Below are 27,368 nucleotides of genomic sequence, written 5' to 3' on the forward strand. Positions count from 1 at the left end.
GTTTTATTACGAGGTAACTCGTCTAGTTGGCCAAGGGAATCCAGTTGATGTAATTTTTTTTGGATTTCAGTAAAGCTTTAGATACTGTCTCTCACAGGATCCTTCTGGACAAAATGTCCAGCATGCAGCTAGATAAAGATGTTGAGAGGTGGGTGAGCAGCTGGCTCATGGATCAGGCACAAAGGTTTATTGTGAGTGAAGTGGCATCAGACATCTCTAGTGAGGCTCCATCCTTGGCCCTGTGCTCTTCAACATCTTCGTAAATGACTTGGATGCAGGACTGGAAGTGATAATGAGCAAATTCACAGATGATGGAAAACTGGGAGGAGCTGGTGACTCTCTTGAGGGCAGGGAGGCCCTGTAGAGAGACCTCAATAAATTGGAGAGTTGAGCAGTCACCAGACAAGTGAAGGTCAACAAGGACAAGTGTCAGATTCTGCACCTGGGGTGAGGCAACCCTGGAAATACGTACAGACTGGGGAATGCGAGGCTGGAAAGCAGTGCCATGTAAAGGGTCCTGGGGGTGCTGGTCAGTGGCAAGTTGAACAGGGGTCAGCAGTGCCCTGGCAGCCAGGAGGGCCAACTGAGGGGCATCAGGCACAGCATGGCCAGCCAGGCGAGGGAGGCGATTGTCCCACTCTGCTGTGCTCTGGGGAGGGTCACCTCCAGTGCTGGGGGCAGTTTTGGGTGCCAAAAGATAACATTCGACTACTGGAGAGCTTGCAAAGGAGGGCCATGAGGATGGTGAAGGGCCAGGAGGGGAAGCTGTATGAGGAGCAGCTGAGGTCACTTGGTCTGTTCAGCATGGAGGAGACTGAGGGAAGACCTCATCCTAGTCTCCAGCTTCCTCATGAGGGGAACAGGAGGGGCAGACACTGATCTCTGGGGTGACCAGTGACAGGACCCAAGCGAATGGCCTGAAGTTGTGTCAAGGGAGGTTTAAGTTGGATATAAGAAAAAGATTCTTCACCCAGAGGGTGGCTGGGCACTGGAACAGGCTCCCCAGGGAAGTGGTCACAGCACCAGCCTGATAGAGTTCAGGAGGTGTTTGGACAATGCTCTCGGGCACATGGTGTGACTCTTAGTGTTGGTGCTCTGCAGGGGCGGGAGCTGGATTTGGTCCTTGTGGCTCCCTTCCAACTCGGAATATACTGTAATTTTGTGATTTTGTCCATATGTGGAGGTAATACCTGATGAAGATGGATATTGTTTTGATGAGTCTTTTTATTCATAACATAAATGAAAACTTAATACAGATTTTTCTTTTTTGACTGGTGGCATGTGTTCTTGACATGTGTAGCATTTCTCAGGTGTCCTTTGTTCTGGTATTCAGAGATTGCAATTTGAAGCACAGTCTTGTAGTAAGTTGTTCTCACTATAGTCAAGACAAGCAAAGATTTTTGTTTCAGGAAACGTAGCTGGTATTCATAGGTTCTCTGAGATATCTTTCTTAAAATTCAAATTTCTAGAAAGTGTTTATGTGAAAATGGTACCCTCAGTGAAAAACATCTGTATTTTCGTTTAATTTATGCATGGTTTTTTTCTAGCTAAACTACATTTCTTTTTGCTTGTGTTGGTGTTACAGAACAAACAGATACTGGTGATTGAGCAAGGTTCTATTCCATTTTATGCACCATTAACGGAATTGTTAACCGCTTTATGACATTAAGATTTTTGATTTTAGTGATGCTTGAGCAAGAAAGAGGTCAGATGTCTGTAAATGTGCAGTCCTTGCAGGAAATAAAAAGCACTGCGAACTGAGTCTGTTTGATTTGCTTGTTGTTGGGGCAGCAAGGAATCTAGAGTTGAGCTGTCTTTGTGGTGGCACTGGCTATTTTGTTTTATGGTAGTTTCTCAAGAATAGCACCAAGAACAGGTCTATTTTTATAAATATTTAATAAGAAACAAACTTCACAGTAGAGAGTCAAAGTTGAAAGTAAGGCACAGGAAGTTGAAAAGCCTTACTCATGACATGCCAGATAATTTAGGAATAGAGCATGTGTCTCACATTTAAGTCTAGGTTTATAGATATTGGGCTTTACTACTTTCTTTTTCTTACAGATAAGCAGTTAATAGATGTTAATAGAGAAACAGGTATTTCTTCACTAACATGTATCTTTGGTTTATGCTTTTTATTAATTCTGCATGCATTCAGGATTTTGACATAACTGGTAACGCAGTGTGGGCAGTTTCAGGAAAAGAATAAATAAAATTGGCAGGTGCTTACCTTGCATTTTGTTAATGTTTCTTTTCATTTTCTGAAATTTTTTTTGCCTCTTCTGTATAAATATCTTCCTTCATTTTTGCTTTACACCAGTAGCATTTAAAAATGAAAAAAATGACACAAACATAATCACAATGTGACTTGATGTAATTACCTCTTTCTTTTTACTCAGTTGAATGCAGCAAACTTTGGTTTTTGGTTCAGAATGATATGTGTTTCTCTTTCCATGGACAAATATTTGTTTTCTGTCTTTTTATGTTGCTGATGGTCATTGTGATAGTGGTTACTTCTTAGTGCAAAATGTCAGAATGCAAATTACTGTGCTTTGACAGATAACTTTTAACACTTCTGGTTGTGGTTAATGGACAAATGAAGCCTTCAATGGGGAGCCTTCAATTGACCAAAACAACCCAAGCAAAACCAGACAAACTGATACTTCCGGATTTTATTTATAGGGAGAATTCCAAAGAAGAGCAAACTTTCTGAAGTTTAATGGTGATGTACAATATATTTTTATTAGCTTTAGATTTCCTCAGGTTTTACTGCCATTTATCATATCAGGCTCTGATGCTTTGATTTTGCTCATTTGAAAATCCATTATTTATACATTGGTAGCTGAGAAGAAATTTTTATTCCCAACTTCAGTTGGATGTGGTAACTTTTCTGTAACATTACAATTCTCAAATGCCTGCTATAGAGATGAGGACCTGTTGTACTTAATTATACTCAGATATGTTATGCATTCCGTCTATGACAAAGAAAATGTGTTCTTTTCTCAGTGGAAATCTTTGAAATCTGACATGATATATCTTAAATCATGGAAAGTAAATGAGAATTTAAGACTTCCGTGTTTTGGGTAAGAAAAATATATACACAGACTTTGCAAAGTTACTGAATCTTGACACGGAGGTACTGTGTGGGTTTTAGAAAGGAAGTGGCTTATTTCAGGGAAAAATGTGTCACCAGCAATGAAAAGCTTTTTAAAATCCTTTGAAATACATTTTTGAGATTCTCCTCATACACCTACACTGGAAAAAGTGACACTCCAGGCTTTTGCTGAGTTTTCCTTCATGGTCCTCTAACACTAGTTTGGTTTACTTTTGTTAGGACAAAATGTAAACCAATACAAAGTCAGTCATTTCCATAGTTGACTGTATCATGTACGAAAATCAGGTGTTTTGCTTGGAAGCTAAGAGAACTTGGATGAAACTAAAAATGATTATGTCCTTTTTAGAACTTTGGGATTCCAGAAGAACCAGAGACCCTGGGGAAGCTGTAGCTCCACTTGTTCTTACAGTGTCCTATCTCAATCAATTTAGGTCACGGTAAAGATCAACTATTGCTTGGTTTTCTCAGTGTCTTTAGAAGGTAAAGTGAAGAATTTACTAGATCCTCAGATGGGGTTGCTGGATTGTTGGGAATGTATGATTGGAGTCAGATTTTTTTAAAAATCCTGTTTTAAGGATGAATGAATCTCTGCTGCTGCAGTGCTATTATGTATCAATTTAAAGATTGTTGTTGAGGTTGTACTTCAAGTTGTACCTGAAGAGTACTCAAAGCAACGGAATGCTGTTGGGAATGCTGACATGGTAGTGTTTTGCAGTTGAAAACTAATGCATTTCAGCTCTAGAAACTAGTGAGACATCTAAACATTAGAAGTGGCATATACAATCCAAAATAGTGGGAGAAAAAGAAGCAGACTAAAATACATTACCTACTGGTTAAAAGGAGCTTGAGTGCTAACAGGAAACCTGGGAAAATTCAGAAAATAAGTTAAAAAGTATAAGCCAGGATGGTGTAAAAATGCAAGCTTTAAACACAAAATTGCTTCACAATGTCTGTTTATGCTAAGAGTTTTTCACTACAAATACTGTTCCTTCCCTAGAAAATTTGTGTCAACACTGCAAACTTCATCTCTATACAGTTTTTTGGATATGCTTCTTCAGTTTTCTGGATGATTCAGAATTGTTACAAAGCACATTAGTTGCATAGTCTAGTGTATTATGGCACATATATATCAGACATAACAGAAATGCCACCACTTGTGTGCCTCTAGTTACACTTGAACTGTTTTCTTCTTGGGTGAGTATGACCCATTTTTCATCATCTCAGCTTCTATGTTCACAGCCTTTCAGTCTTCAGCGAGGACACTTAGAAATATGTGAAGTACCAGTTTCCTCCCTTCTGTTATACTTGTGATGATTGAAATGGCTATTAAAATAAAAACTCATGAGTCCACTGTCAGAAATTAATGCTTAAAATGCCAGAAGCTTGGAAAACTAGCTGACTTTATTGTGGAAAATACTTACATCTGCAGAAGTTGTAATGCCACATTGTCAAAGACATGCAAGAGCTTTGACTGGCTGTTGCTTCAGTTATTTTTCTATATTTTTACTGCCTATATAGAAGCTCACCCTAAATGGAAATTTTGTATCTAATTAATTCCAAAATATGAGTTGAAGTTATTTTGGGTACTCCTTGTTGGAGTCCCTGCTGCAACTTTTTGTGGTTTTAGAATCACATTTTCCTATTTTTAATGTTTACCTCTTCCCTATTGCTGACCCACATAAACAGGAAAATGACTAACTTTGCTTGTCCACTAGGCAAGATAGAGTAACTGTGTGTACAACGAGTGCTGTGCTGAGTTGAAAAAAAAGTGCTACCCAAAGATCTTAAATAGACACTTTTCAAGGTAGAAATGTGCTTTAAATTTGATGCTTTTGATGCTATTTTTATGATAACATGTATGCAAACAAACTATTGCAAGATTGTAGATGCTGTGTGCTTACAAGTGCTACTGTAAATGTGAAGTGTAGAGAAAAACATGAAGCAATGAACTTGAGTCCATGCAAGTTCTCTTCTAAAGTCATGACAGAGTGAAATGCACTGCTGGCAAATGAGATTTTTCTGGCATTGATCCACCTCTGATAAATCTTCCAAAGCTTGTCTAAAACTATAGGCTGTACATTACAATATTAAATTTTGCTTCTAAACCCAGATATGAGGCTTTTTATAAATCAGTTTGTGTCTGAACTATTTTGGCAGTGGAGAATACAGCCTCCAGTGTTATGTTTCACATTACATCTATATATAGGTTGTTATTTTCTAAATATGGGTCTCTCTTTTTCAGATTATAGTACTATTAGGTTTTAATTTTTTCTAGTCTTAATTAAACAAGTTCATCTTTGATTATGCTGGAAATCAGATAACTTTGGATGATACCATATGAGTTCATAGGAAAGTGTGGAATAAATAAATTTTCAGGGTAATAATATATATAAGTATTGCAAGTGTAGATAAGTAATGCAGATAATGTAAAACATGCTGCAGTTAAAAAGAGAAGACATTTCTTATTCTGAAGTGTGGTGCAGTTTTTATGATTTTTTCCTAAATTTTAACACAGAACAGGTAGGGTTTTTAAAGTTAAATTTTGTGTTTGTCAAATGTGTGCTGCTATGCATGTCAAGTAGCTTTTTTGTACCTTGTTTACTTCAGCTTGGCCAGTATCTGCGCTCTTCCTTGCAGTGGTTTCCTTGATAAATAGAGTTAGAGCTTAATTCTAGGATTTTGTATCAGTTAGCCACTCAAAGGCTTACTGTCAAATAAATCATGAAATTAATGGTAGGTTCTCTACATCTTTAGCAATCTTCATTGTTGCTGGTAGCATCCATAATATATTCCTTAGGGAAACATGTCTTTCTGGTATATAATCAGTTATAATTAAGCGTTTGTACAAACTGCACAGCAATGGTCCAGGAAAACTTCATGGCTTTTCAGATAGCTTAAAATTAGTCTCTATCTTTGTATTAATAGTCATGTGAACTTTTTTCTGTTATATATATATATATATATTTTCTGTTAATATGTTGGTTTTGATACTGTGGATGTTCTGGACTGCAGATAAATTAAGTACCTTTGATCTGCCTACTGCATTGATGTAACTTAAGTTTGTTTTGCAAGTTAAATTCAGAGAACTTTAGCAGTTTCACACCTAGTATTCAAATATTCTTTGGATTACCAGTAAGATATTTAAATAAGAAAGAATGCTGAAATTGGTTTGTATTTTTTTTTTCTTTGTATTTTTACTAGCCATTGCTTCCTTTTCATTTCTGCCCTTCCTCAAATGTACTCTATTTATGAACAGGACAAGATGACAGTGTGGCAAACTAATTCTGTTTATTTAGGAAATGAGTAGGGTGCTTTCCATTAGAATTAAAGGAAGCAGCAAAAGTAGATGTTGAATGAAGCCTGTTGATCTTACAGTGAAGACATACAGAAAAATTCACAAAAATGAACTAGAAGAAAATAATGTGACAGTAAAGTATGACTTAGTAGTATCAAACTTCTCTGAGTTTCTATCTCAAGCTTTGAGAATGTGGTCATCATCTCCTGTAGATGTATTTGGTTATTACTTGTCTTTTGTTAAAGATAGCTGCTGTTGAGTAAGTTTGCATGTGTGATAGTTGAGCTCTCATCCGTGTAGCACTGAGGACAAAACTGAGATTGCACTCTTTCTTTCCAAAAGGCTGGAGTTGCTTGAGTTGAGGAGGTACATGCAAAAAAATAAAATATCCTTTACAGCACAGGAATATCTGGAAAATCTACCAGCAAGAGATACTAGTGGTGGCGTAGCTAGTTATATCAGAAAAGCTGAGCTTTTAATGCCAGTAGTAAGATAGAATAAAATACTGGTTCACCAGCATCGTTATGAGCAGTCAAGGTCTCTTCCAGTTGTGAGCAGTCACATGTGGAATAGCACAACTTCACATACCCCATTAGGTTATGGATAAATTACCAAGAACTAGCAGATATGAGTGTGACTGGACTTGAAGCCTCATTTCCCTTTGTTTCTCTTCTGATGTTCTACCATGAGTGGCAAATAGTGTTGAGAGGGGAAGATGTTTAAAGTGGTATCTAATAAAAAATAGGGAAAGCATTCTGCTAAATAATAGCACATTGTGAAAGGTAATCTCTAGTAGTGAATCGTAGGTTGTGAGCATATTGTAACATATTGATGGTGCAAAATAGAACTAAGCTGGAAGGAGGAAATCTTAAGTGTTTTCTCCTGGGATTATGTTTTTAAAATTGAATGCCTCTAGAGTACTTAAACTGTCCCATCTACATAGAAATAATTTGTAAATCTAATATTTAAAAAATTATTTTAGGCTGAATCTGATATAAGAAAAAGTGTTAAACTTTACTTTGCTTTTCTTCTGAAATTTCATGGGGAAAATTGTGATCCTGCAGTTATTTTTTTAACCCCCCCGCCACTTAATATGTTGCTGTTGGGTAATAATGCAAAATTGAACCAGTGGCATGACACATCATCCCGTAATTGGAAATCTTGGAACAGTTAATGTGGGGAAGAGTAGGTTGATCAATATTAGTCTTACTGGAGAAAAAATGCAAAGAAGAAATAGCACCTTGTTAATCACTTTTCTTGGTTCTCTTGTTTTTGTTTCATTATTTTACATTTAATCCTAGTACAAGAAGCACTGTCAAAGGGTGTATGTTCACTCAGAATATTTCCTTTGAACAGATTGTGTGAAATGTTTAAGTTGACCTAATTCACATGTGCAAAGATCAATGTATTTTAATTCCTTTTGTTTCTGATTTGTTGTTTCTTAACATTTACTCTTTCTGAATGGTATAAATTTGAACATTTAACATTTTTAGCTTCAAAGTAATTGTTCAGGTGGCTTTTAGATGTATGCACTTAACTGCTAAAGATTCAATTTTTAAAAATAAACTCAGTTAATCTATTTTTTAACTTTTTACAAGGTTATATGTTTTCAGTAGCTGCCTAAGTTTTGGATATTAACAGATCAGTTGGAATAAGAGATTTTGGATGAGAGATTAGTTGCAACAGCAAAAGAGGTAGGATTTTCAAGTTACAGTACCTTTGTTTTGTAAAACTGTAAATGCCATCTCTCCTACTCCATCACATTTGAGTACATCTCTGGTAATTAGGAGCCTATCAGCTCCTAGGTCTGGCAGTTCTGTATTGGCACATTTCACCTATCAGAGGTACCTTTCCATTATTCATGTGTATTATTAGTTAATGTAAGCTATTTACAGTAGTTAGATATTTACCTTATGTAAAGTCTCTCTGTGCACTGCTACAAATACCTGCTCTGAAAAAACCTCCCATTTTCTTGGGGACATATGGGCAGGCTCTGTTCTGCTAGATTGCTTTAAAAAGTGAGAGCAAGTATTAGGTGTAACATCTTAGCTCCTATTTAATTTCTTATTCTTGGGTTTGCTGAGCTAGCAGCCTTGCATGGAACACAACTGTTTCCGAAAGTGAGCTTGTTAGAATATCAGTCTTGTGTTTTACTGGGTTTATCTTTACTGGAGCCTGCCTTCCAGCATCATTACTTCCATTCTGGTTAATACTGTCCGCTTTTTCCTTGTTAGTTTCCTCAGTTTATTAATATTGCTCCCGATCAAGAAACCCAAAGACTAAACATTATTTTTTGACAGTTTGGAAAATGACTGTGTCTAATTTATTTAGTCAAAGTAATACATTTTAATGATTTTTATTTTGGGATTTAAAATAACACATTTGTTTTCACTGTATTGGAGAGAGGTTTTTTGTTGGCAATGATTTTTTTTTGTGTGTGTTCTTGTATCTAATTGTAGTTTTCAATATAGAAGACCATAATACTCTTTGGTACATTTTTAATATTATGACTATTTGGAATATTATTTATGTTTCAGAAGAAAAAGTTCTGGAACTTTATTCATCTTTGTTCCTTCGTGTCTCTTTCCTCTCTAGCAGTTTTCTTTCTTAGTAAAAGCAGTACAATGCCCTGAAGCAATTCTTCTTGAGTTCAAATCTCCACTATGGCTATTGACTGTGGAATTCAAGAGGCATTTAAGTATTTGGAGCAAAAATGCAACTTAGGTTTGCTTTGAGTTCTTTATATGAACAAATACTGAACACAAAGATGGTTTTGAATTGAGGCTCAAACCCAAAGCTGGTTAGTAGTTATAGTGAAATGCTTTTTAGTGGGAAGGTTGTCTCTTGCCTAAGTAGAAGAAAAAAGCCCCCCAAAACATCAAGAGTCTGAACGTTTGCTGTGGTGTGGGGGACACCCATATCATCCACAGCTTCTGTCAATTACAGTGAAGACTTTGTACTTAGTTTTGCCAGATCCCTAAGAAGTACTGTAACTACCGGCTTGGGAAGATGTCTCCATCTATATTGAGTAGGAGGTGGTGGGCATGGCAAGGATGATCAAGAAGTGTCAGTTTCATCAAACCAAAGCAAAACCCCTTGAAATACAAACTGTTCCACATAATGTCCTTCCATCTATTCAGTTCCATTTCTGCTGGCAATCCTATACCTCCACTCCTACTCTCTTTACCTTTAATGAAGTTCTAGTAAATATTGTCTCTTCCTTAATCTTCTTCTTTCGAAATGGGGGGTATTTGGCTGACTTTTTGTAAAATATATAAGTAGAATATGTCTATTCTTTTGTCTTTCTAAGGGAAAAAACCCCACAAACTGAAAGGGGACGTCTCTGAGGATTTGCTGTTTGATTACCATAACCTTGCAAGCAGAAATACAAAACTTAGTGTCAGTGAGTACTCATGAGTACCCTTGTACTCATGAACAACTCCTAGTTTTTTTTTTTTATTAAATGCATTTGTATTTCAATTTACAGTAAGGGATGGGTGTTTATGTGTACACAGTATTATGAGTAATTGCTGTACTGCTGGACCTTGATTTTTTTTTTTTCATTTAACCTATACTCAACCTGTTGAACACGTGCTTCTTTAAAATCACATCTTACATAAGCCCCTGAACTGCTTTTTTCAGTAACTGATAAAATTTTGATATGTGATTAGACTTTTGGCCTTCTGAAGCCACCAGTCTTCCCCTCTGAAATATGCCTTGTGCTGTGGCATTGCCTTATGCTGTCTGCATTGCCATCCCTGAAGTCATGGAGAGGATCTAGTGTGATTGTAATGTCACCAGCAGAGTGAGAGGGTTGAGAATTCAGAAAACCTAAATTTAAATAAGGCTTTAGCTAGTCCTGCCTAGAAGTTCTCACCACATAAAATTTTTGCATTTTTCTGGAATTTAAAAATGCTAGAAATATTTGCAGCTTAAACAGTTATGTAGGTCTAGTAAATACATTTTCTTCTGCAACTTTGAAAGGCTAGCTCATTAAGTTTCTGGAGAAAATTTGCAGAATAGTTGTGGAAAAGTTGAAAAAATGTAAGATGATTTTACTCTTTAAATACTGTCAGTTTGGTTCTATGTTTTTCATGTTCACTGTTCTTAAACTTCTGTTTCATACTGAAGTAGTTTTATTGCATAAATAAAAGTTGTGGATCAGGAAAGCTTTCTTTTTGTAAAATGCCTTGCACTCCTTCAATCAGCAGGAATGTTCTTGCATAAATAACATCAACATGTAAAGGGTATGATGTGCAAATAGCACCATCCTCTGGCATTATAACATTAGCTGTGAATTAAACCTGAAATTGCTATTTGTTATTTTTGGAAATTTGATATAATTGTAATAGAATGTACATACTGTACTTTCAGTTTTACATACTCATTTTGGGCCAAGGTTTAACAGAAATTCTGGTAATTTGCATGGACTCTGTGTTCTGTTCAATTAAGTTACTGGCTGAAGGGGATATATTTTTGGGGTTATCCTGCCCATAGTGCTGACTCTGCTCTTTACATGACCATTTATGGTAGGAAGTTGCACTTCAGAAATATCAGACTGAGCTTTTTGTAAATCTCAGTGAAAGACAATTCACAGTCATTTAAGAAAAATTCGTTGAGTTAGAAAACACCACCAATGACTTATGGTTGTGTATCTGGGGGAGAGTAAAGGTGCTGTTACAGAGCAACTGCAAATATCTAATAAATTATTTTTACAGGAGATTGTAGCTTCAGTTACGGATTGAGAATGGGTATCGTTGGCATTGCTAGAGTGCAGAGCAATACACCTCCCACAAATTAGGTTTCAGTAGTTACAGGATGAGTTGTGCTGAGTTATGGTCATGTCAAGGACTGAATTTTAGTCCATTGAACTATAAGCAGTAGGTAGGAGAAATATCACAGGGACATCCTTTTGAAAAACTTGGTGGATGAGAAAGTTGCTGTTTTGATAGTTGAGTTCCTATTGGACCTTTACATGTCGGAAACCTCAAAAGGAGACAGCTGATGTTTGGGTACTCTAGAAAGGAAAACATGCACCACCCCCCAGTCTGCCTTTCTGTACAGGAGATCTCCGCTCTTTTACAGGGGAGGTGTTGGCTTAGTGAAACTGGAAATCTTAAGAGTTTTGCTATAGCATCAGTGCCCGTCTTTCCCCTAACAGATGAACCATGAATGCAAACCAGGCTAATTACCCATGTTTCTGGAAAGACTGTACCAATGGTCTACATATAGAACTGGTCTGTGCATTTCTTTGCTGTCATGTGTTGCTTAAACATAATTTCATAAAAATTGGAATGTTGATTTAAGCATCCAAATATTGAGACATACAAGTTTAAGTTGTGAAAATGCTGAATCCCAGTTGTAATAGACACGAGTAAAATCTTTTATATAAAAATATAAACTGTTCTCTGAGATGTGTTTCTGGCAACATTAGATATTCTGAATGAAATGTACATCATTTGATGGAATGATTGCAGTAAGGAGTCACTTGGAAAAAATAGTTTTAATAGGTAACACTAATTTTGTGCTGCTTGTAGGCTTGACTGTATGTAAATTAAATAAGTCCTGCTGGCCCAGAAAATTCTCACAGGAAGATGTTTCAGGTGAGAAGAGCAAGAGAATACAACTGTAACTGACTGCTGGATTCTGTATCATTTGGCTTCATTCGGGGAGGTAGTATTGATGGCAAGAGACATGGTGAGACTCCAGAAATTTTGGCTATGTTTCAGACAGGAAAGAAAACGTGTTGTTGTCTTATTATAACATATTCCTCTCCATCCACTTCAACCTGATCTAACATCTGTGTCTGTGTCCTTCTAATCCTCTGACTTATTCAGTTGTGTTCAATTTTTTTGTTGAATTTGTCTTTGTGCCCTAAACATAGTATTTATTTCCTCATGTCATTCCACATTTTTTATTGCAGTTCCATTTTTTCTTCCTCATGATTTCAAACTCCTTATCTAGCCTTTCCCAGTTTTCTACCTATTTTTCTAATAACTAGCCATTATTATTTTCCGTGTTTGCTCTTTTCCAGACATACTTTGCATTTGCTTTCAGTTCTGCTCATTTTCTGCTTCCTTTGTTCTTGTTTAGCTCTGCATGTGACTTGTCATTGAGTATGTGGACTCTTACTTTCTCCTTCTCCTTATACACAGTTTTTCCCAAGTTAGGTTGTTCACTAATACTATTTTTTTTTTCATGGTCACTCTATCACTCTATTTCGTCTTCTCTGATTGACTGGTTTTCATTCTTCTAGTCTTCATCTGTTCTTGATAATCTGTGTGTCTTGCTGCTTGCCAGTTCTCACTATATGGTTTTCTTTTGCCCTCCAGTTTTAGTTGTTTTTATGATTTATCTAGGACAAATTTATGCCTCCGGTTTATTGCTGTGGTAGGAAAGTATGGAGACCATAGGAGAGGTAGAATTTGAGTTCAGGTGACACATTTGTGTCCAGCCTGGACAAAAACAGTTGTAGCAGCTACATACTGAATGTTGATGAAGTGTTTCAGGGATTTCGTTTTTAAAACTTAAGCCATAAGATCATTTGCCTTTGCCTGTTTGCTAAGGCAAAATCTATTGGTTTTTCAGAATGTGGAAAGATCACTTGAATGATTTAGTTTATGCAAATAATACCTTCCTTTGGTGCCATTTTTTAAACCCTTCTGTTGTATCTTTTATCTTCCAGTTTATTTGTTCTCCCTGTTTAGAAGTAAAAAAAAAAAAAAAAAAAAAAAAGTGAGCTTGAGGACTAGAGATCTCAACTTGCTGAAAGCTGCAAACATTGTAAAGTAAAACCAGAGAGGTGAGGAGTGCCAGCTGGCTGTAGCAGGCTGCCAGCCCTTCTGACTGTGGCTGCTGCACACCCAGTGTTGCAGCTGCATGTAGTGAAGCAAACTGTTTCTGGAACTTCAGTCTTGGGGTAGCAAGTTGTGCTGTTTGTGTGTTGTGGATTCCAGAAAACTGGTCCATGATGGAGAAACTCAGGAATATCACCACTCAAGAACCCGCTGTATCTCTCTTCCCTCTTGTATCAAACCTTAAGAACAAACCAAAAAAATTCTTGTACTTAGGTACAAGTGAACATTTTTATTTTCAGCATTTTTCAGTGAAAATGTCTACTCCCAGTTCATGTAGAAAAAAAAAAAAATACATATTCACCCTCTGAAACTTTGCAGAGAACATAATAGTTATAACAATGAGACCAAGTTACCTGGAAAGCCCTGACTGTGGTTTCTATTAGGAAATAACCTTTCTTTTAAAAAGAAAAAGTTCAGTGTTCTTGTTTGGAGAATTGTTTTCAGTAATATCTTTAGAATGGCTGTGTTTCATCACTGGGTGGTGACTTAGCAAGTTATCTTTTCTATTATTTTGGACTGTTGCATTGTTTTTGGAAGTGCTGTGGATGTTCAGTAGCATCCACTTGTATATTGTGGTTCATAGTAGCATAATGTCATACAGTTTTCTAAAAGTGGCTATTTTGAACTGATTTAAATTAAGTATTAAAGCTTGCATATGGAAGGAATTCTGTAAGCTGAAGTTCTCACACATGCAGACTTTGTCACTGCTGTTGCATCAAAAGACATTTAACTGATGACCTACAGGGATGATGCACAGCAAATCATATGCAGGCAGAATATTTTAAAGGTTAGGAAGCTGTCTAAATTTAGGAAATCTAGGATATTCTGAGTTCCATAGTCATATTATGTACTGATGGTATGTTGTTGAGAGTCTTGGACTTCTGATACTGTTCTCAGAGTTGTGATATGTTGATAATACTAATACACAGTACTAATATACAGTACCAATGCCACTGATGATAGTGTACTGCATCCCAGTGCAAACTTAACTAAACTGCAAGTTACCACTGTATCCTACAGCATTTTGTAGAATTCATGAGTGTAAAATAATTCAGTTTACTTATGAAACCAAAACAAATTTTCAGTAGCAGATCTCTAATTTGACAAGTTTTGATATTTCTTTATGTTATTTTTCCCATGTACTGTAACATTTGAAGAGATAAAAATAAAATTCTACTGTTTTTAAGGCAAATTTAAAAAAAATTATTTAAAGGCTTAAAGCTCATGAGGTTTGTGGCATAAATAGAAAAATGTAAACATTTTGAAGTTTTTCAGGTGGGTTATGTGACAAGGTGGATTTAATAGATATTACTATAAATCCAGATATATGTGGGCAAACAGGTAATACATGGTTCTGAGCATGAAATTGTGTGTAATGGGTGTCTCCATCTGGTTGACTCACTCATGTGTAGTCCATATTTGAAATATTTTCACAATTACAGGGTCTTAAAATTAGTTTAAAATCATAACGGAGCATTTAGGAAGGGAAGTGTATTATCTCGAGAGGAGCCTTGGTTATTAATTCTGCTTTTCAGATTGAGCTGTGTCTTCTCATGACATGTGCACTGAGCTCATGACATGGTGCACAAAACCAGTGCCCTGTTTTCTTTTATGTAATTGGTGGTTATTGCTGTATAATCAGCAGACAGAGGTGTAAGTGACTTGTTTGTGGTTATATAGAAAGTCTGTAGCAGAGGAAAGGATGCAAACCATATCATGTAGATTAGAAAGCATAGCGTTGCATGTGTGTTTGTTTTCATGGCAGTGCTGGTTTAGACAGCATTAGGAGGACCTGCTTAAGTAACTTTATTCTGTCTGTCAAGTGTCAGTTAAATGTAAGATCTTCAGCCCCATTCAAAATTCAAATAGTATGCAGCTGCCTTCAAGTGCACATCCAATTTTGAAAAGAGAAGGATCAGTATAACCAACAAAAATGTCAAAAGCATGCAAGTGAAAAACTAACTGCAAGCTGCCTACAGTTAATTGGAACATAATTCCCTTGAAGGTGTGATCCTTTGCCAGTGCTTCTATAACATTAGTAGTTGGTTTGTGAGTAGACATGGATTTATTTAAATGGGATTGCCATCTGAAAAAGCATAGGCTCAAGACATGCCTGACTTGACATTTTTCTTTGTTTTTCAGGCTGAATTCAGGCACATGAAATGTTCTGGTTCATTGTATCAGAAACAGGCTTCTCTGTGCAATGGGCTCATTCAGTGTAGAGTTTCAGTACCAATTTACAGTTTGATGAGTGAAAGACTACTTGGGAGGAGAAGCTTCTGTGTATAGGAATTGAAAGCAGTGGCATTTTGTTTTTGCTGTTGGAAAGATCTGGTCATCTGAACAAAGTCAGCATGGATTTAAATACCCAGTGCTAGTGTGCATTTCTCCAAATATGCCAATATCCATTTGGTATCAAAGTGTCTTTCTTGAGAGAGTGGCTGTTTAACAGATTCCTCTTTTCATTCACCTCTAAACTACCTAGGAACAGACTAGACTGTCAATCAACTCTTCCATTTACTGAAACCTTCCAGAGCTCCAACAGAATTAGAGAAAAGATTAATTTTTATCTTCCTGTTACTTTCAGTGTTAAATATATATATGAATCAAAATTGAAAAAAAGGACTTATCAAGCCTGTTATGTTTGATAATGTAGCCAGAGTAATCTTTTGATTTGTTTGTACAGATCTCCTATAGGTACTGCTTACAACCAGTTGTAGAAAAGAAAACCAGAGGGATTTGCTCACAGTAAAGGGAGGTGGTTGACTAAATCTATATACTTCTACTATTCCATCCTGAACATCTAGAGAGACTGTTAATTTTTAAAGACTATCCCAATGTTTTACTTCCTTCCTGCATATGTATTTGTCTGTGTCATCATCATCATCTATGTATGTCAGCCTGCAGGTAGTTTATTGTGCCATCAAATTTTGGGGTTGTGTTGCTAACAATTTTGAAGTCATATCAGCTGTCATTAGTAATACTTTTTGAATAAGCCTTAACAGATTTTTGAGTCTGTTAAGTCAGAAGACCAACTGGCAGTCACAGGAAAGGTAAAAACACAGCCAAGAATAATAGAACTTTGTCAAGGTTTCATGCACTCCAGTTGTATTGGAGTAATGGCAGTGCAGGTCTGTCTGTTCCCTTTGGTGTTAGGCTGATCTCAGTTTAATACTGAGATAAGGTTCATCAGTACACTTTTAGTTTTGTAGTAGTGTTTGACTTGTAGCTACAGTGTGCTTTAGCCTGGGTAGTCTGTCTGTGCAGTCTAAGTACCAAATACATCTCTGGAAGCTACTTTGCTTGAAATAGGCTAGAAGTTTGGGATTCTGAACATTTGACTTGTGAGAATTATCATGCTGATGAGCCTTTAAGATTTTACTTTTTTTATTTTCAGTTTTAATTTTTATGATTTATAAATGTATACTATGTATTTCTGTGGAAGGAAAATGTTTACATTTTCCTAGTGTTATGTCAATCAGTGCATTTACTTGTAGGGATACACACTTAGATGTATTTCATGCAATGCTTAGAGTAGTGAAATGTAATGAGGTATTGGGACTTTTTTTGGAGTTTGTGAAAGATACCTCTGTTTTTATTTTATCTGTACTCTTGATTTAGGAAACGTATTGCCATTGAATTACCTAGGTGTGTGTTTGAGAATGTCCAAATGGCAGTAAGTATGAAGAAGTTTATGAAGACCTTCTTGGTAAAAATCTGTATATCCTTGTATTCCTTTCCCTTCAGAAGTTGATTTTCCACAGCTGCTCTTGTCCTAATCAGATTGGGATTACTGTTTCTATGTTTTTTCTGGGTTTGTAGTACACTTCAGCTGCCATAGGGTACCCTGCTTGTAGATTAAGAAGTGTTTTAAGAATTGTATCAGCTTTGTGCATTGACTTCCTTTTAGTTCCAAGGTGCAATTTAAGGATTTGCATGCAATCTTTTAAGTGCAGAATAGCTTTTGCTTTGCCTGCTAGAGCAGATAAGAATTTATCATGCAGTTTTCTCCGGTTCCCTATAGATTAGATAGTAAAGTATACTCCTTTCCCAGCCTTCTGTCCTTTGTAATGAAGCCATAATTATTAATCTTTAATGGCGCCTGCAATGCATAAAAGACAGACTTGGTCCTTATCTCAAGTGTTCTGCTTGATTTTATTGTACTTGGTTATAAAAACATGGAAGGCTGAAAATTGTATTTGATGCTTCTATCAGTAGTGTTACTAATAATTCTTGCCTTGCCTTTTCATCTGTTTGAATGTCGCCATTCCTGGATTATTTCTATGGTTTGATTTGTCTTTATATGATCCCAGCCTGCTTCCTTGCTCCACCTATGCTTTAGTATTTATTTATTTATATAATTATTTATTATTGTTATTGTCACTTATAAAACTAAAGTATCTGTAAATAAAGAACTACCCAAACTGTCAGCTTTAATGGACTTCTATATTACTTTCTCTTGTTCTTTGTGATTTTAGTTTTGTATCTTCTTTCAAGTTGTAGTATTTCCTAAATTCTAGTTTTAAGGGTTTTTTTCTGTCTCAAATACTCTATTTGTTGAATGTGTTAAGTCTCCTTGTACAATTTAACTCCAAGTCTGTGTCAAACACTGCAGCATTATTTGTACAGAGTAAAGCTTAATTTTGGAATTGATTAGAGAAGGTGTGTTTTGTAAAACCTTTGACTTTCATACTAATAGATTGCAAGTTATCTTCAAATTATATAATACTAATTTTTGTCTTTTCTTTCAACTAGTCTCATTTCAATTTAATTGTGTTATTTGTAATTATTAGTTCCTTGTAGCCAGATTTCAAATGGTATTTTCAGATGGTATTTTCTGATAATTCAGCTTTCAAATGACATGTAAAGCATTCATGTTTACCTGTCAGTTGAAAATGATGTCTGCTTGAAAATTGTTAGAATTGATGCAGAAAATATCATACCAAATTGGCAACAAAAGTAATGTCATTTTTACTGTAACTGAAGTGTTTCCTTATTAAAAAAATGCTGCAAGCCATCTATTTAAGAGCTTGAAGATGAAACACAATCTTTGTGCTTAACTTAATAGTCCCTGTCCAGTGAGAATTATATTCTGAATATTTATGTATGTTAGTTACATGATTTGAGATTCTTTTAAGCCATGCTTTCTGCTGTTGCCTTTATTTCTCTTAATTTTGTTTCTTATTTGTATGCAACTATTCATAAACCACACACAAGACTATGTCTTGCAGAGATCTGCAGGTGGCATATAAATAAAATGAATATCAACAGATAAGACAAATGAGGGAAATGAAGACCAAGTCATCAGATAAATAAGGATGTCTCCATCTGTATTGTGATTGTTTGCTTTTTTGGTTTGGTGTTGTAGACATGTCTGTGGTATTCTTCTTCCTTGCCTGAAATCTTCAGCAGGCTTGACCGCAGTCATTTATGTAACCTGCAAACCAATTTGATCTTGTGGTTTAAAGGTGTAACCGTTGTGCTTTAGAAGGAAGTGCAGCATTAACATAAATGAGTATGGCCAAATGGCTACAATAGTTCATCCTAATGTAGTGTATCTAAAATACTTGAAAGAGTAACTTGGTGTTCACTTGACTCTTGAGTATCCAAATTGGTCCAATACTGGAAGAGTAGTTTTTCTAGTTTTCAGATAGACTTGTAGGTAAAGTGTGTTTTAAAATTGCAGCTTAATTCTGAATTTGGGTTGCTGTCCTGCTTTGTCATGTGTGTAACATCCTTCAGAACAGAATGTGCAGCAGCTGTCACAAATGCTGTAATGCAGGAAGTTTTTTTCCTTGAAGGAGGAAGGGATCATAAAATAATAAGGGAACTGTGTAAAGAAAATGTTTTACTAGTTTACTTCTTTTATATAAACCTTTCCTCTGCAGAGTAAATAATTTATCTTTTTTTTACAGCTTGATAAGAAACTAACAACACTGTAGTGCTATTAGTTGTGCAACTAGTTGCACAAAATTAAGAATGAACTGTAATTGTGTTTTCATTTAAGTTATGGTAAAAGTTAATACCTTTAAGTAATTAAGTTACTCAGTTCTGGTAATTATTTCTAAATAATCTTGAAATTAGCTAGCTTTGGAGTATTGCTTGGCTTCTTGAGTGTGATTCAGTAGGAAACAACTCTGTTTTCAGGTTTCAGGGAAGGCCTTGCAGCCCACACATAGCTGGTGCTGCTGCTAGAATTCCCTGAGTTGGACATATTTTTTTGCTTTACAATGTTAGCAATGTTAAGGCAAAAGAAAAACTCTGAGGAAGAATTAATCCAATCATTTAGTGAGCAGCTGCAAACTATTTCTTTATCTCATGCATGAAATGATTCTGGCATCCTGCAGAGCTGCTTCTAGTAAAGCTGTTGTGTAGTGTAGGTGCCATGTGAATGCTTGGAGATAGAGGTGAGATTTTCACAATAGATCTAACTGTAGATTATTTTGATTAATTATGTAATGTATTCACATAAGACACTGAAATGTAAGAGTTGGTCATGAAGGACTGGTGTTGGGTTGGAGAGAAGCAATGGGACTTGTTAAACTTTATATTTAACACCTGTTAGTCACAACCTCAAGTTCAAACTTACTTTTTGTCTATTACTAGGAAAAACAAGGGATTACCAGTCAGCCAGAATGGAATCTGAAATTGTGCCAAAAATTACCAAAATGACAGTGTCTGGAAAGAAACAATCTATGGGATTTGAAGTTCCATGGTAAGCCAAGCCCTCATGCATCAAGGTACATCAGCAGCTCTTCTTTCAGACTGATGCACCTGTAGCAAGTTTTCTTATTATTTTTTCTATTTTTCACAGCAGTTTTAGTGTCACTCTTCAGAACTAACCATTTCAGCTTCTTGTTTGACTCAGAATTACTTTCAGAAGATGGTACCTCACGTTTTGAGTTTAACAAATCCTTTCACTATGAATAGTGCGAAGAGATATCAGGTAGTCAGATTATTTAAACATCCGCTTCATAGAATACTGAACTTTCTTGGTGTTCGTTTATTTTAAATTTAGTTCTCTAAATGGAATTATGAAATCAATAAATCTTAACTGTAATTGCTTGTTCTTCAAAGGAAGTAATGTATTTAAGAATAGTTGATGGGGAAAACAATCACTTATGGCTAAACCATACCTTCCTCTGCAGCTTTTATTAACTTTAACAGGTGTCCAGGGTACAACTGTTGTAGAGTTGTGGAGTTGGTCCTACTTGTGCTATAGCTAAATTAGAGTGGTTCTAATTTTATCCTGATTTGGAACTGTTGAGGGGGATGTCTCATGAGAGAGCAAGAAGACAGACATCTGAATCAGAGTCTACCTACAGCAATAGCCAGCAGTGAATAGTTAAATATATAAGGACAGGCCATGTATGTTGGGAATATGGTCCATGAAATATCATTGTGGCTCCCCACAATTTTTATTTATTTTTTGGTTTTGTCTATTTCTATTAAGAATGGTTAATGTATTTTTCTTACTTAGGTACCCTTATTATGTTTTTGAACCCAGTCTTACAATAGCTATCTAATCTGTGGCAAGAAATTCCATGGTTCATCCTGAGGTCAAAAAATTCTCAAGTGTAAGTGCCAGCATCCCATCCTCATCCTGCAGTGTTTTTAGTTCTGATCTGGAAAGCATTTTTGGGAGTAAGAGGGCAGCATAGTCTTTATCTTACAGTATCTTGTGCAAGTTTGATAACTGAGTGGAAAGCAAGCAGTTTCATCTACTTAAGCACATTTAATACAAGGTGTGAAACTGATGTAATTTTTCCTTTATGCTACTAAATGTCATTGCTAAAAGACATCACCTTCATCCAGTCTTGTTAGATGCAATAAGCTCCAAATGAAAAATTTACGGGACTTTCAAAATACTTTGTCTGTACTGTTTGAGATTTGCAATATATAAAGGAAGCGTAATTTTTTCTTTCATTTGCTGTCTACTAATCAGTGCCTCTGGGTTTGACAACTGGACTCATGAACTTCCAGGCACCTTCATCTCTTATGTTCTTATTAAACATCTTAGAAGTCGGAGTTTTTCATGGGGACTTCTGTGTAGTAATTTAATTTGTACAGAAGTTTAGAAATAGAAAGGAATATTAAGTGAGTAAAGAAGGTCTGTTAGCTCATTTTATGTAGTTGTGATTGACTTTTTTTTTAATCTATAATAATGGCAATTTAAAATGTTTGTTTCCAAAAAAGAGCAAATACAGAATTTTGTATCTCTGATACTTAGCATGTGTGCCTGCTCCACAGGGAAGGAAGAGATAAGAGGAATGCTTCCTCATCTGTAGACTAAAGTAGTTCTTGGATAGGCTAGTGATGACTCAGTCTATGTTGAAAAGTGGTTGTCTCCAACATGGTTCTCAACCATTCTGCTTCTTTTCAGGGACACTGGCATAGTTTGTATCATACTTGCTTACAGTTCAGTGGCAGAAAAAAGATTAAGCCATCAGGACCTGTGGGTAAATCCTCTAGATAGATCCTTAATATTCCTCTTGTGAGATCCCATCTGGAGTGCTGCATTCAGTTCTGGGGTTTTCAGCATAGGAAAGACATAGACCTGTTGGGAGTGGGCCCTGAGGAGGCCACCAAGATTATTAGAGGGATGAAGCGCCTCTCCTATGAAGACAACCTGAGAAAGCTGGGGTTGCTCAACCTGAAGAAGAGAATGCTTCGGAGTGACCTCATTGCAGCTTTCCAGTACCTAAAGGGGGTGTATAAGAAACATGGGGACAGACATTTTAGGAGGGCTTGTTCTGACAGGACAAAGGGTTTAATGGTTTTAGACTGCAAGATAGTCTAGATCGTATGTAAGGAGGTTATTTACAGTGAGGGTGTTAAAACACTGGAACAGATTCCCCAAAGAGGTGGTGGATGCCCCACCCATGGAAACTTTGAAAATCAGACTCAACCAGGCTCTGAGCAACCTGATATAGCTGAAGATGTCCCTGCTCATTGCAGGGGGGTTGGACTAGATGACCTTTAACCTAAACTATTCTGTCATTCTGTGATTGTGAAGATGTTTTTTAATTCATCTCACTTGTGGTACTGCTGAAATGCTAATTGAAAACAAACTTCTTTTTACTGTAGAAATTGGATATGCATTAGCTATTTAGCTGTAAGTAGTAGTAATAGGTAAGAAGTGGAATGATTTGTAAAAGAGCATGAGATTTGGAGCACAGCCAATCAATGAAAATGGAAGAAGATACAATTTAAATGTATCCTTAAGACAAGTTACCTTGTCGTAAAGACCCCTTCTTCAGGGTGTCTGATGAGGGCCTCCTTCTTTTGTCTAACAGACTGCAGTGGAGGCAGAGCCTATGACATTGACTTTATAGAAGCAGAGAATCATCTGTTTCTAAACATGAAAAACAAAACATGAACCTCCACCTCAATTCAGTGAATATTAGGGTTGGTTTTCTTCCTCTGCAGTTACCTTCTGGATTAACGCAGGGTAAGGATAACCTGTTAAGGAAGAGAAGGAATCTGTGTTTAACACCTAAGAAAGACTTGTTCCTTTGACCCTTTTTATAAGTTCTTTATGTTCTTGTTTCATTGTTAAATTACTGCAGGGTGTTTATAATAATACAGTTTTTTAAAAGTACATAGGTTATGTCACTGACCAAAAGCACCAGTATAAATTATTCAAAGCATTCTAAATGGATTCTAAAACATCTGTAACTGTGCCCCCTACTTTGACTCCAAAGTGTTTGTATGGTGCTGGTGCAGATACCATTAGAAGGAAATTGTACAGTACATATGAACTAGTTTTTGTTGTTACCCATATGGGATCTTAAAGGTAATTTTTGGACATGTTTTTAAAAGCAGCAGCCTTGCATTAGCAAAAACCCCTCATTCTTTGACTAACTATTCACTCTATGATTCAGTCTTGTTTTGAGGTATAACCTCATATTAATTAGTGAATCTTATTGGAAATTGATGGATTATTAGAAATAATTAATTGCTTTGAGCATTTGATTGCCTTTGTTGCTGGGTATTCTTAGTGGGATTGTCTGCAGAAAATGGAGTTTGAGGGTACACTGATGCTCTAGCAAAACTGTTTACTGGGCTTTTTCTTTCTGTTAAGTAATAAAGGAAGCCAGAAGAAGCTGTGACCAAAAAAGGGTTGGTTATTTTAACTAATCTGGCCAATATTTTGTAATTAATAATTTTGAAAGGGGAAATAAATGTAGACGTTTCTGTAATGACTGTAAGTACTCCAAAAGAGTCGGTTGTGTAAAAATAATTCACCCAGCATCGAGAATAGAAGATTGAAAATAATGTTTAAAAGCTAAATTCTGAAGAGCTAATATGGAGCAGATGAGCTTTCAGGTTCCTCTTTGAATGCGTGGTGATGTGAGCTTTTCAATACCGTTGGGAGATTGAATGCCTTCTAACATGTCTTATAACAGTGTATGTTGTATTTATTAATATTCCTCAGAAAACAGTAATCTGACATTTTATTCAGTTTACTGTTATGGCCCTTGTTGGTAAGACAGCATAGGAAATTTCTGGCCTGGCAGTTTTAATTTTGACTAAATGTTGGTCCTTACCAGGCTTTGGTTTGTCTGCTGATTTCCAAAAGACCTGTGATAGGCTGTTTTGACATTTGTGCCTGAATTGCTGATGGTCAAGCTTCCTTGAGTACATCATCTCAGTGTGCATGCAAGGTTCCATAATGTAAGTTCAACATAAGTTCTGTCCTTTCAAAGAAGTTGAGTTACATAATTAATCAATGGCTCCATGTTACCAGATAGCAGTGGCTGGCAAACTGAGACTGCTTTTGATAGTTCCATCAACTTCTCAAACAATGATGCAAGCAATGGTTTAGGAAGTGGCCTTCCTCCAATATAAATTTTTATTCATATGGTAGGTTGTCATAGCTCAGACCAAGCTGGAGCTTTGCTACCAAAGATGCTTTCTAGTGCAGTTGAATTGGTTATATTCTCAACTGCCTGCACTAGTGACACACTAGTACTGCCTTCTGACAGGAGTTTTCAATTCAGCAATTTTGTAAAACCTTGTGGGAAGAGGCTAACTGAAGAGCATTTCCAATGTCATTCGTTTTTGTTTGACTGTCAGAAATGGAGCTCTTTAGCATTTTTCTAAGCCATTATCAAGCTTTTATAAACTACTCATCTGGTTGCCATGAAGCATAACTGTCAGGGTCTTACTGTTGCTGTTGTTGTTGTCATTTCTTTTCACGTACTTCCACGAGACTGGAATTTAATCTGCCCGCTTTCCTGCTTAGGTACCTAGCAATAAACTTGCTGTCCCTTTCCCTGACACTGGTCAGCAAAAAGCTGAATTGTGTTATTAGGGGTACTCTGTAAGTAGATCATATGCTCTCTCCATTCTGATGTTTCTTCTCTGAAATAGCAAGTCTAGGTTTGTTGTTGCACAAGTTGTTTCCACGTTTCCAAAACACAGTAAACTTTTAAACTCTAGCAGTGGACTGAGTGTACAAATACTGTACCCTTGAAAAAGTAGCAAGGCCTAATGATGGCTGGACCTTTGTTTCACTAATTTCATTTGTATCTAGCACTTTCTCTTTGCACTACCCAAAATAAAAGCTACCTGGCAGCCTTAAGCAGTGGTGGTTGCAATAAAAGCTACATAGAAATGAAAGAGTACTTATGGTCTCTGGCAATAACCATGGTTCTTTCAGATGCTGTAATTAGTTTGAATTCTACCACACAAAATCCATCCTGTTTCGGGGAATCATTACTGACATAGGCCTGTTGGAAGATCTTAGCATCTGGGATTACAAAAAGAATCATTACCTAGTTTAATGAAATAAAATTTAGAGGCTTGCAAATAACCTCTCTATGAAAATACATTCTTGTCTGTTAATAGGCTGATGTGACAATGCTTGAATATATTTTGGAAAGCTATAGAAACATAGGAGAGTTATGTTTGTGGCTCACATTACTTTCAGCTTCATCTAAATAACTGCTTTTTAATTTTTTTTTCACTTTTGAAAATTTGGTTTGGGAAGAAATGGAGAGAAAACGATTGCCAGCTGTAAAGGCTGTTTTGATATGACTTCTTATACAAATAGTTTTCTCCAGAACTTCAAATATTAGACTTTCAAGGAAGAAAACTTGATACCAATGTAAAATACCATATTTGCATTTCAGTGTGACCTTTGCATATTGGCACTAGTCCTGGTACTTCAATGTGAACATACTAGATATTATGCTGAGACTCAACTGGTTTGCCTGAAGAAAGGGAAAAAAGATGGAAGAGTCTTAATCTTGATGAAAGTTGTCTAATGCAAATTAAATGTAAATATATGAGGCTCTCTTAAATGATTGAGACAAAAATTATTTGGTATACTTTACATCATTCAGAAGATTTTTTTACCTTATTACAATATGTAGAAAACTTTGTTACCACAATTCTCTGTATATTTACCTTCTATCAACTTGATTGTTTCCAGTCTGTTTTCATGAAGTAAAATTTCCCTGCAGAGACATTGGAGAAAATAATTGTTTTGCCATTCCAAAGTAGGTTTTCAGCTAAAACTTAATGTACTATTTAAGGAATTTTAAAGGGCAGAGCCTTCTGTTCAACCTTATAGAAATGCACTTACCTTTTCCAGTAAAAGAAAGCATAAATAGTTGTAGTGACTTTTTTCCCTGTGGAATAATTTGTGTGTAATCAACTTTCTTCATTGCTACACGTAAAGCAATGATGACCAGCTATTATTGTGGTTTAAAGAATCAAGTGTTATCAAGGTTATTCAGCCTGTCAAACTGCAATGCTATCTGTAATATGGGAGTGATAGTTGGTGATACAGAACAGTTTGCTTTGTAGTGTGAATTCTAGAATGTCAGGATTGTGTGACCCAAGAGAGTAGTTTGATAGAAACTTGTTCTTCTCCTACAAGTGGTTTAGAATACTTTGTAGAATACCTTCTTTTTAGAAAATACTTAATACAAAAATAGAAATAGACTTTATACATCTATATTTTATTTAATATCAAATAGACTTCATACAGAATTGTCTATCCATTATGCAGAAGCAGGGGTACTGTCTGTACCCCTACAACTATCATGGCTGGCATAAAACAGGTTGTTTGCTTAGCTGATTTGGGAAGCATGCCTGGGTATCCAGCCTTGAGGCAAGAACCTGACCTTGGGTTTTGGGAAAAAAATATGGGTATTCAGCCTTGAGGCAAGAACCTGACCTTGGGTTTTGTAGCCAAAAAAATGAGTATTGGAATTTTTGCTTTGGTCTCACAATCAAGAGAAAAACTTGGCTTTGAGCCGTATGAAAAGGTGTCAAAATCAATCAGTCGACTACAGTACTGATAACACAGGTGGGTTCTGAAACTGTGGGGAAGAAGGGGGAGCCAAAAAATGTCCCACGTTACTTGTAATGAGAGACTAAGTTTGCATTTGATCTGAACATTTACAGAGATCATAACTCTTCAACAGCTTTCTTTAGTAGACTTACATGTTTAGGCTGTATTGTTCAACGAAATCTGTGTAATTGAAAGGGACTAATGCAATGCAAATACTCCTACGCAGACAGAAAATGGAAGTAATGTCAAATAAAAGCTGAGATGTCACAATGTGGGATTCTATGGTACCAAAACAAATAGCTTGGTTTGTAGAAGTTGAAAAGATTAAAACTCGGTAGTTAATTGTGGCATGTAAAGAGAAAGTGGAGAGTGAAAATTTCACTGTGGATGTGGAAACACTTGACTCTGAGAGCCTGCATGAAGCTGTTCCAAAGAAAGCAGTCTGCAGCATGATGGTATTGAACTTGAAAGGATTTCCAATTTTCCAGGGGAAGAAGCTTCCCCTGGAAGTATATTTTAAGTATAGTGTTTTGTAGGGATTTTCATTTTCTGAATAATCAGTGGTTTGTATATTGACATTTGCTGTGATAGAATGTTGGCAGACCTGTAATAACTGCTTCTGTTCCTGTCTTGTTTCTTACATTAATGCCTCACCATGCAACTCTGTTAGGCAGTAAGAAAGCTTTTGCTGTCTTTAAAATATTACTTAGTGTTTGTTTTTACTGATCATCTTTGCTATGACAGATAAAGAATAATATTGTACATTCTCAGAAAGCTTGTGTCAATCAGCAAAATATT

At 36.2% G+C, this 27,368-nt stretch overlaps 1 protein-coding gene across 7 annotated transcripts in view; it reads left to right on the forward strand.

Annotated features, from left to right (window-relative positions):
• HBS1L (HBS1 like translational GTPase) overlaps positions 1-27,368 on the forward strand; it is a 59,444-nt gene that overhangs the window by 14,269 nt on the left and 17,807 nt on the right. For 6 of the 7 annotated variants that reach the window (XM_053937053.1, XM_053937055.1, XM_053937054.1 and 3 more), the window contains one exon: positions 19,871-19,979. In XM_053937053.1, coding sequence (XP_053793028.1) covers positions 19,871-19,979 — 109 coding nt within the window. Of the gene's footprint in view, positions 1-3,376; positions 3,398-19,870; positions 19,980-27,368 lie in introns of all 7 variants that reach the window. The other variant, XM_053937060.1, reaches the window with a different exon arrangement.

This window comes from Vidua chalybeata, chromosome 3, assembly GCF_026979565.1.
Source record: "Vidua chalybeata isolate OUT-0048 chromosome 3, bVidCha1 merged haplotype, whole genome shotgun sequence".
In the NCBI taxonomy this organism is placed as follows: Eukaryota; Metazoa; Chordata; class Aves; order Passeriformes; family Viduidae; genus Vidua; species Vidua chalybeata.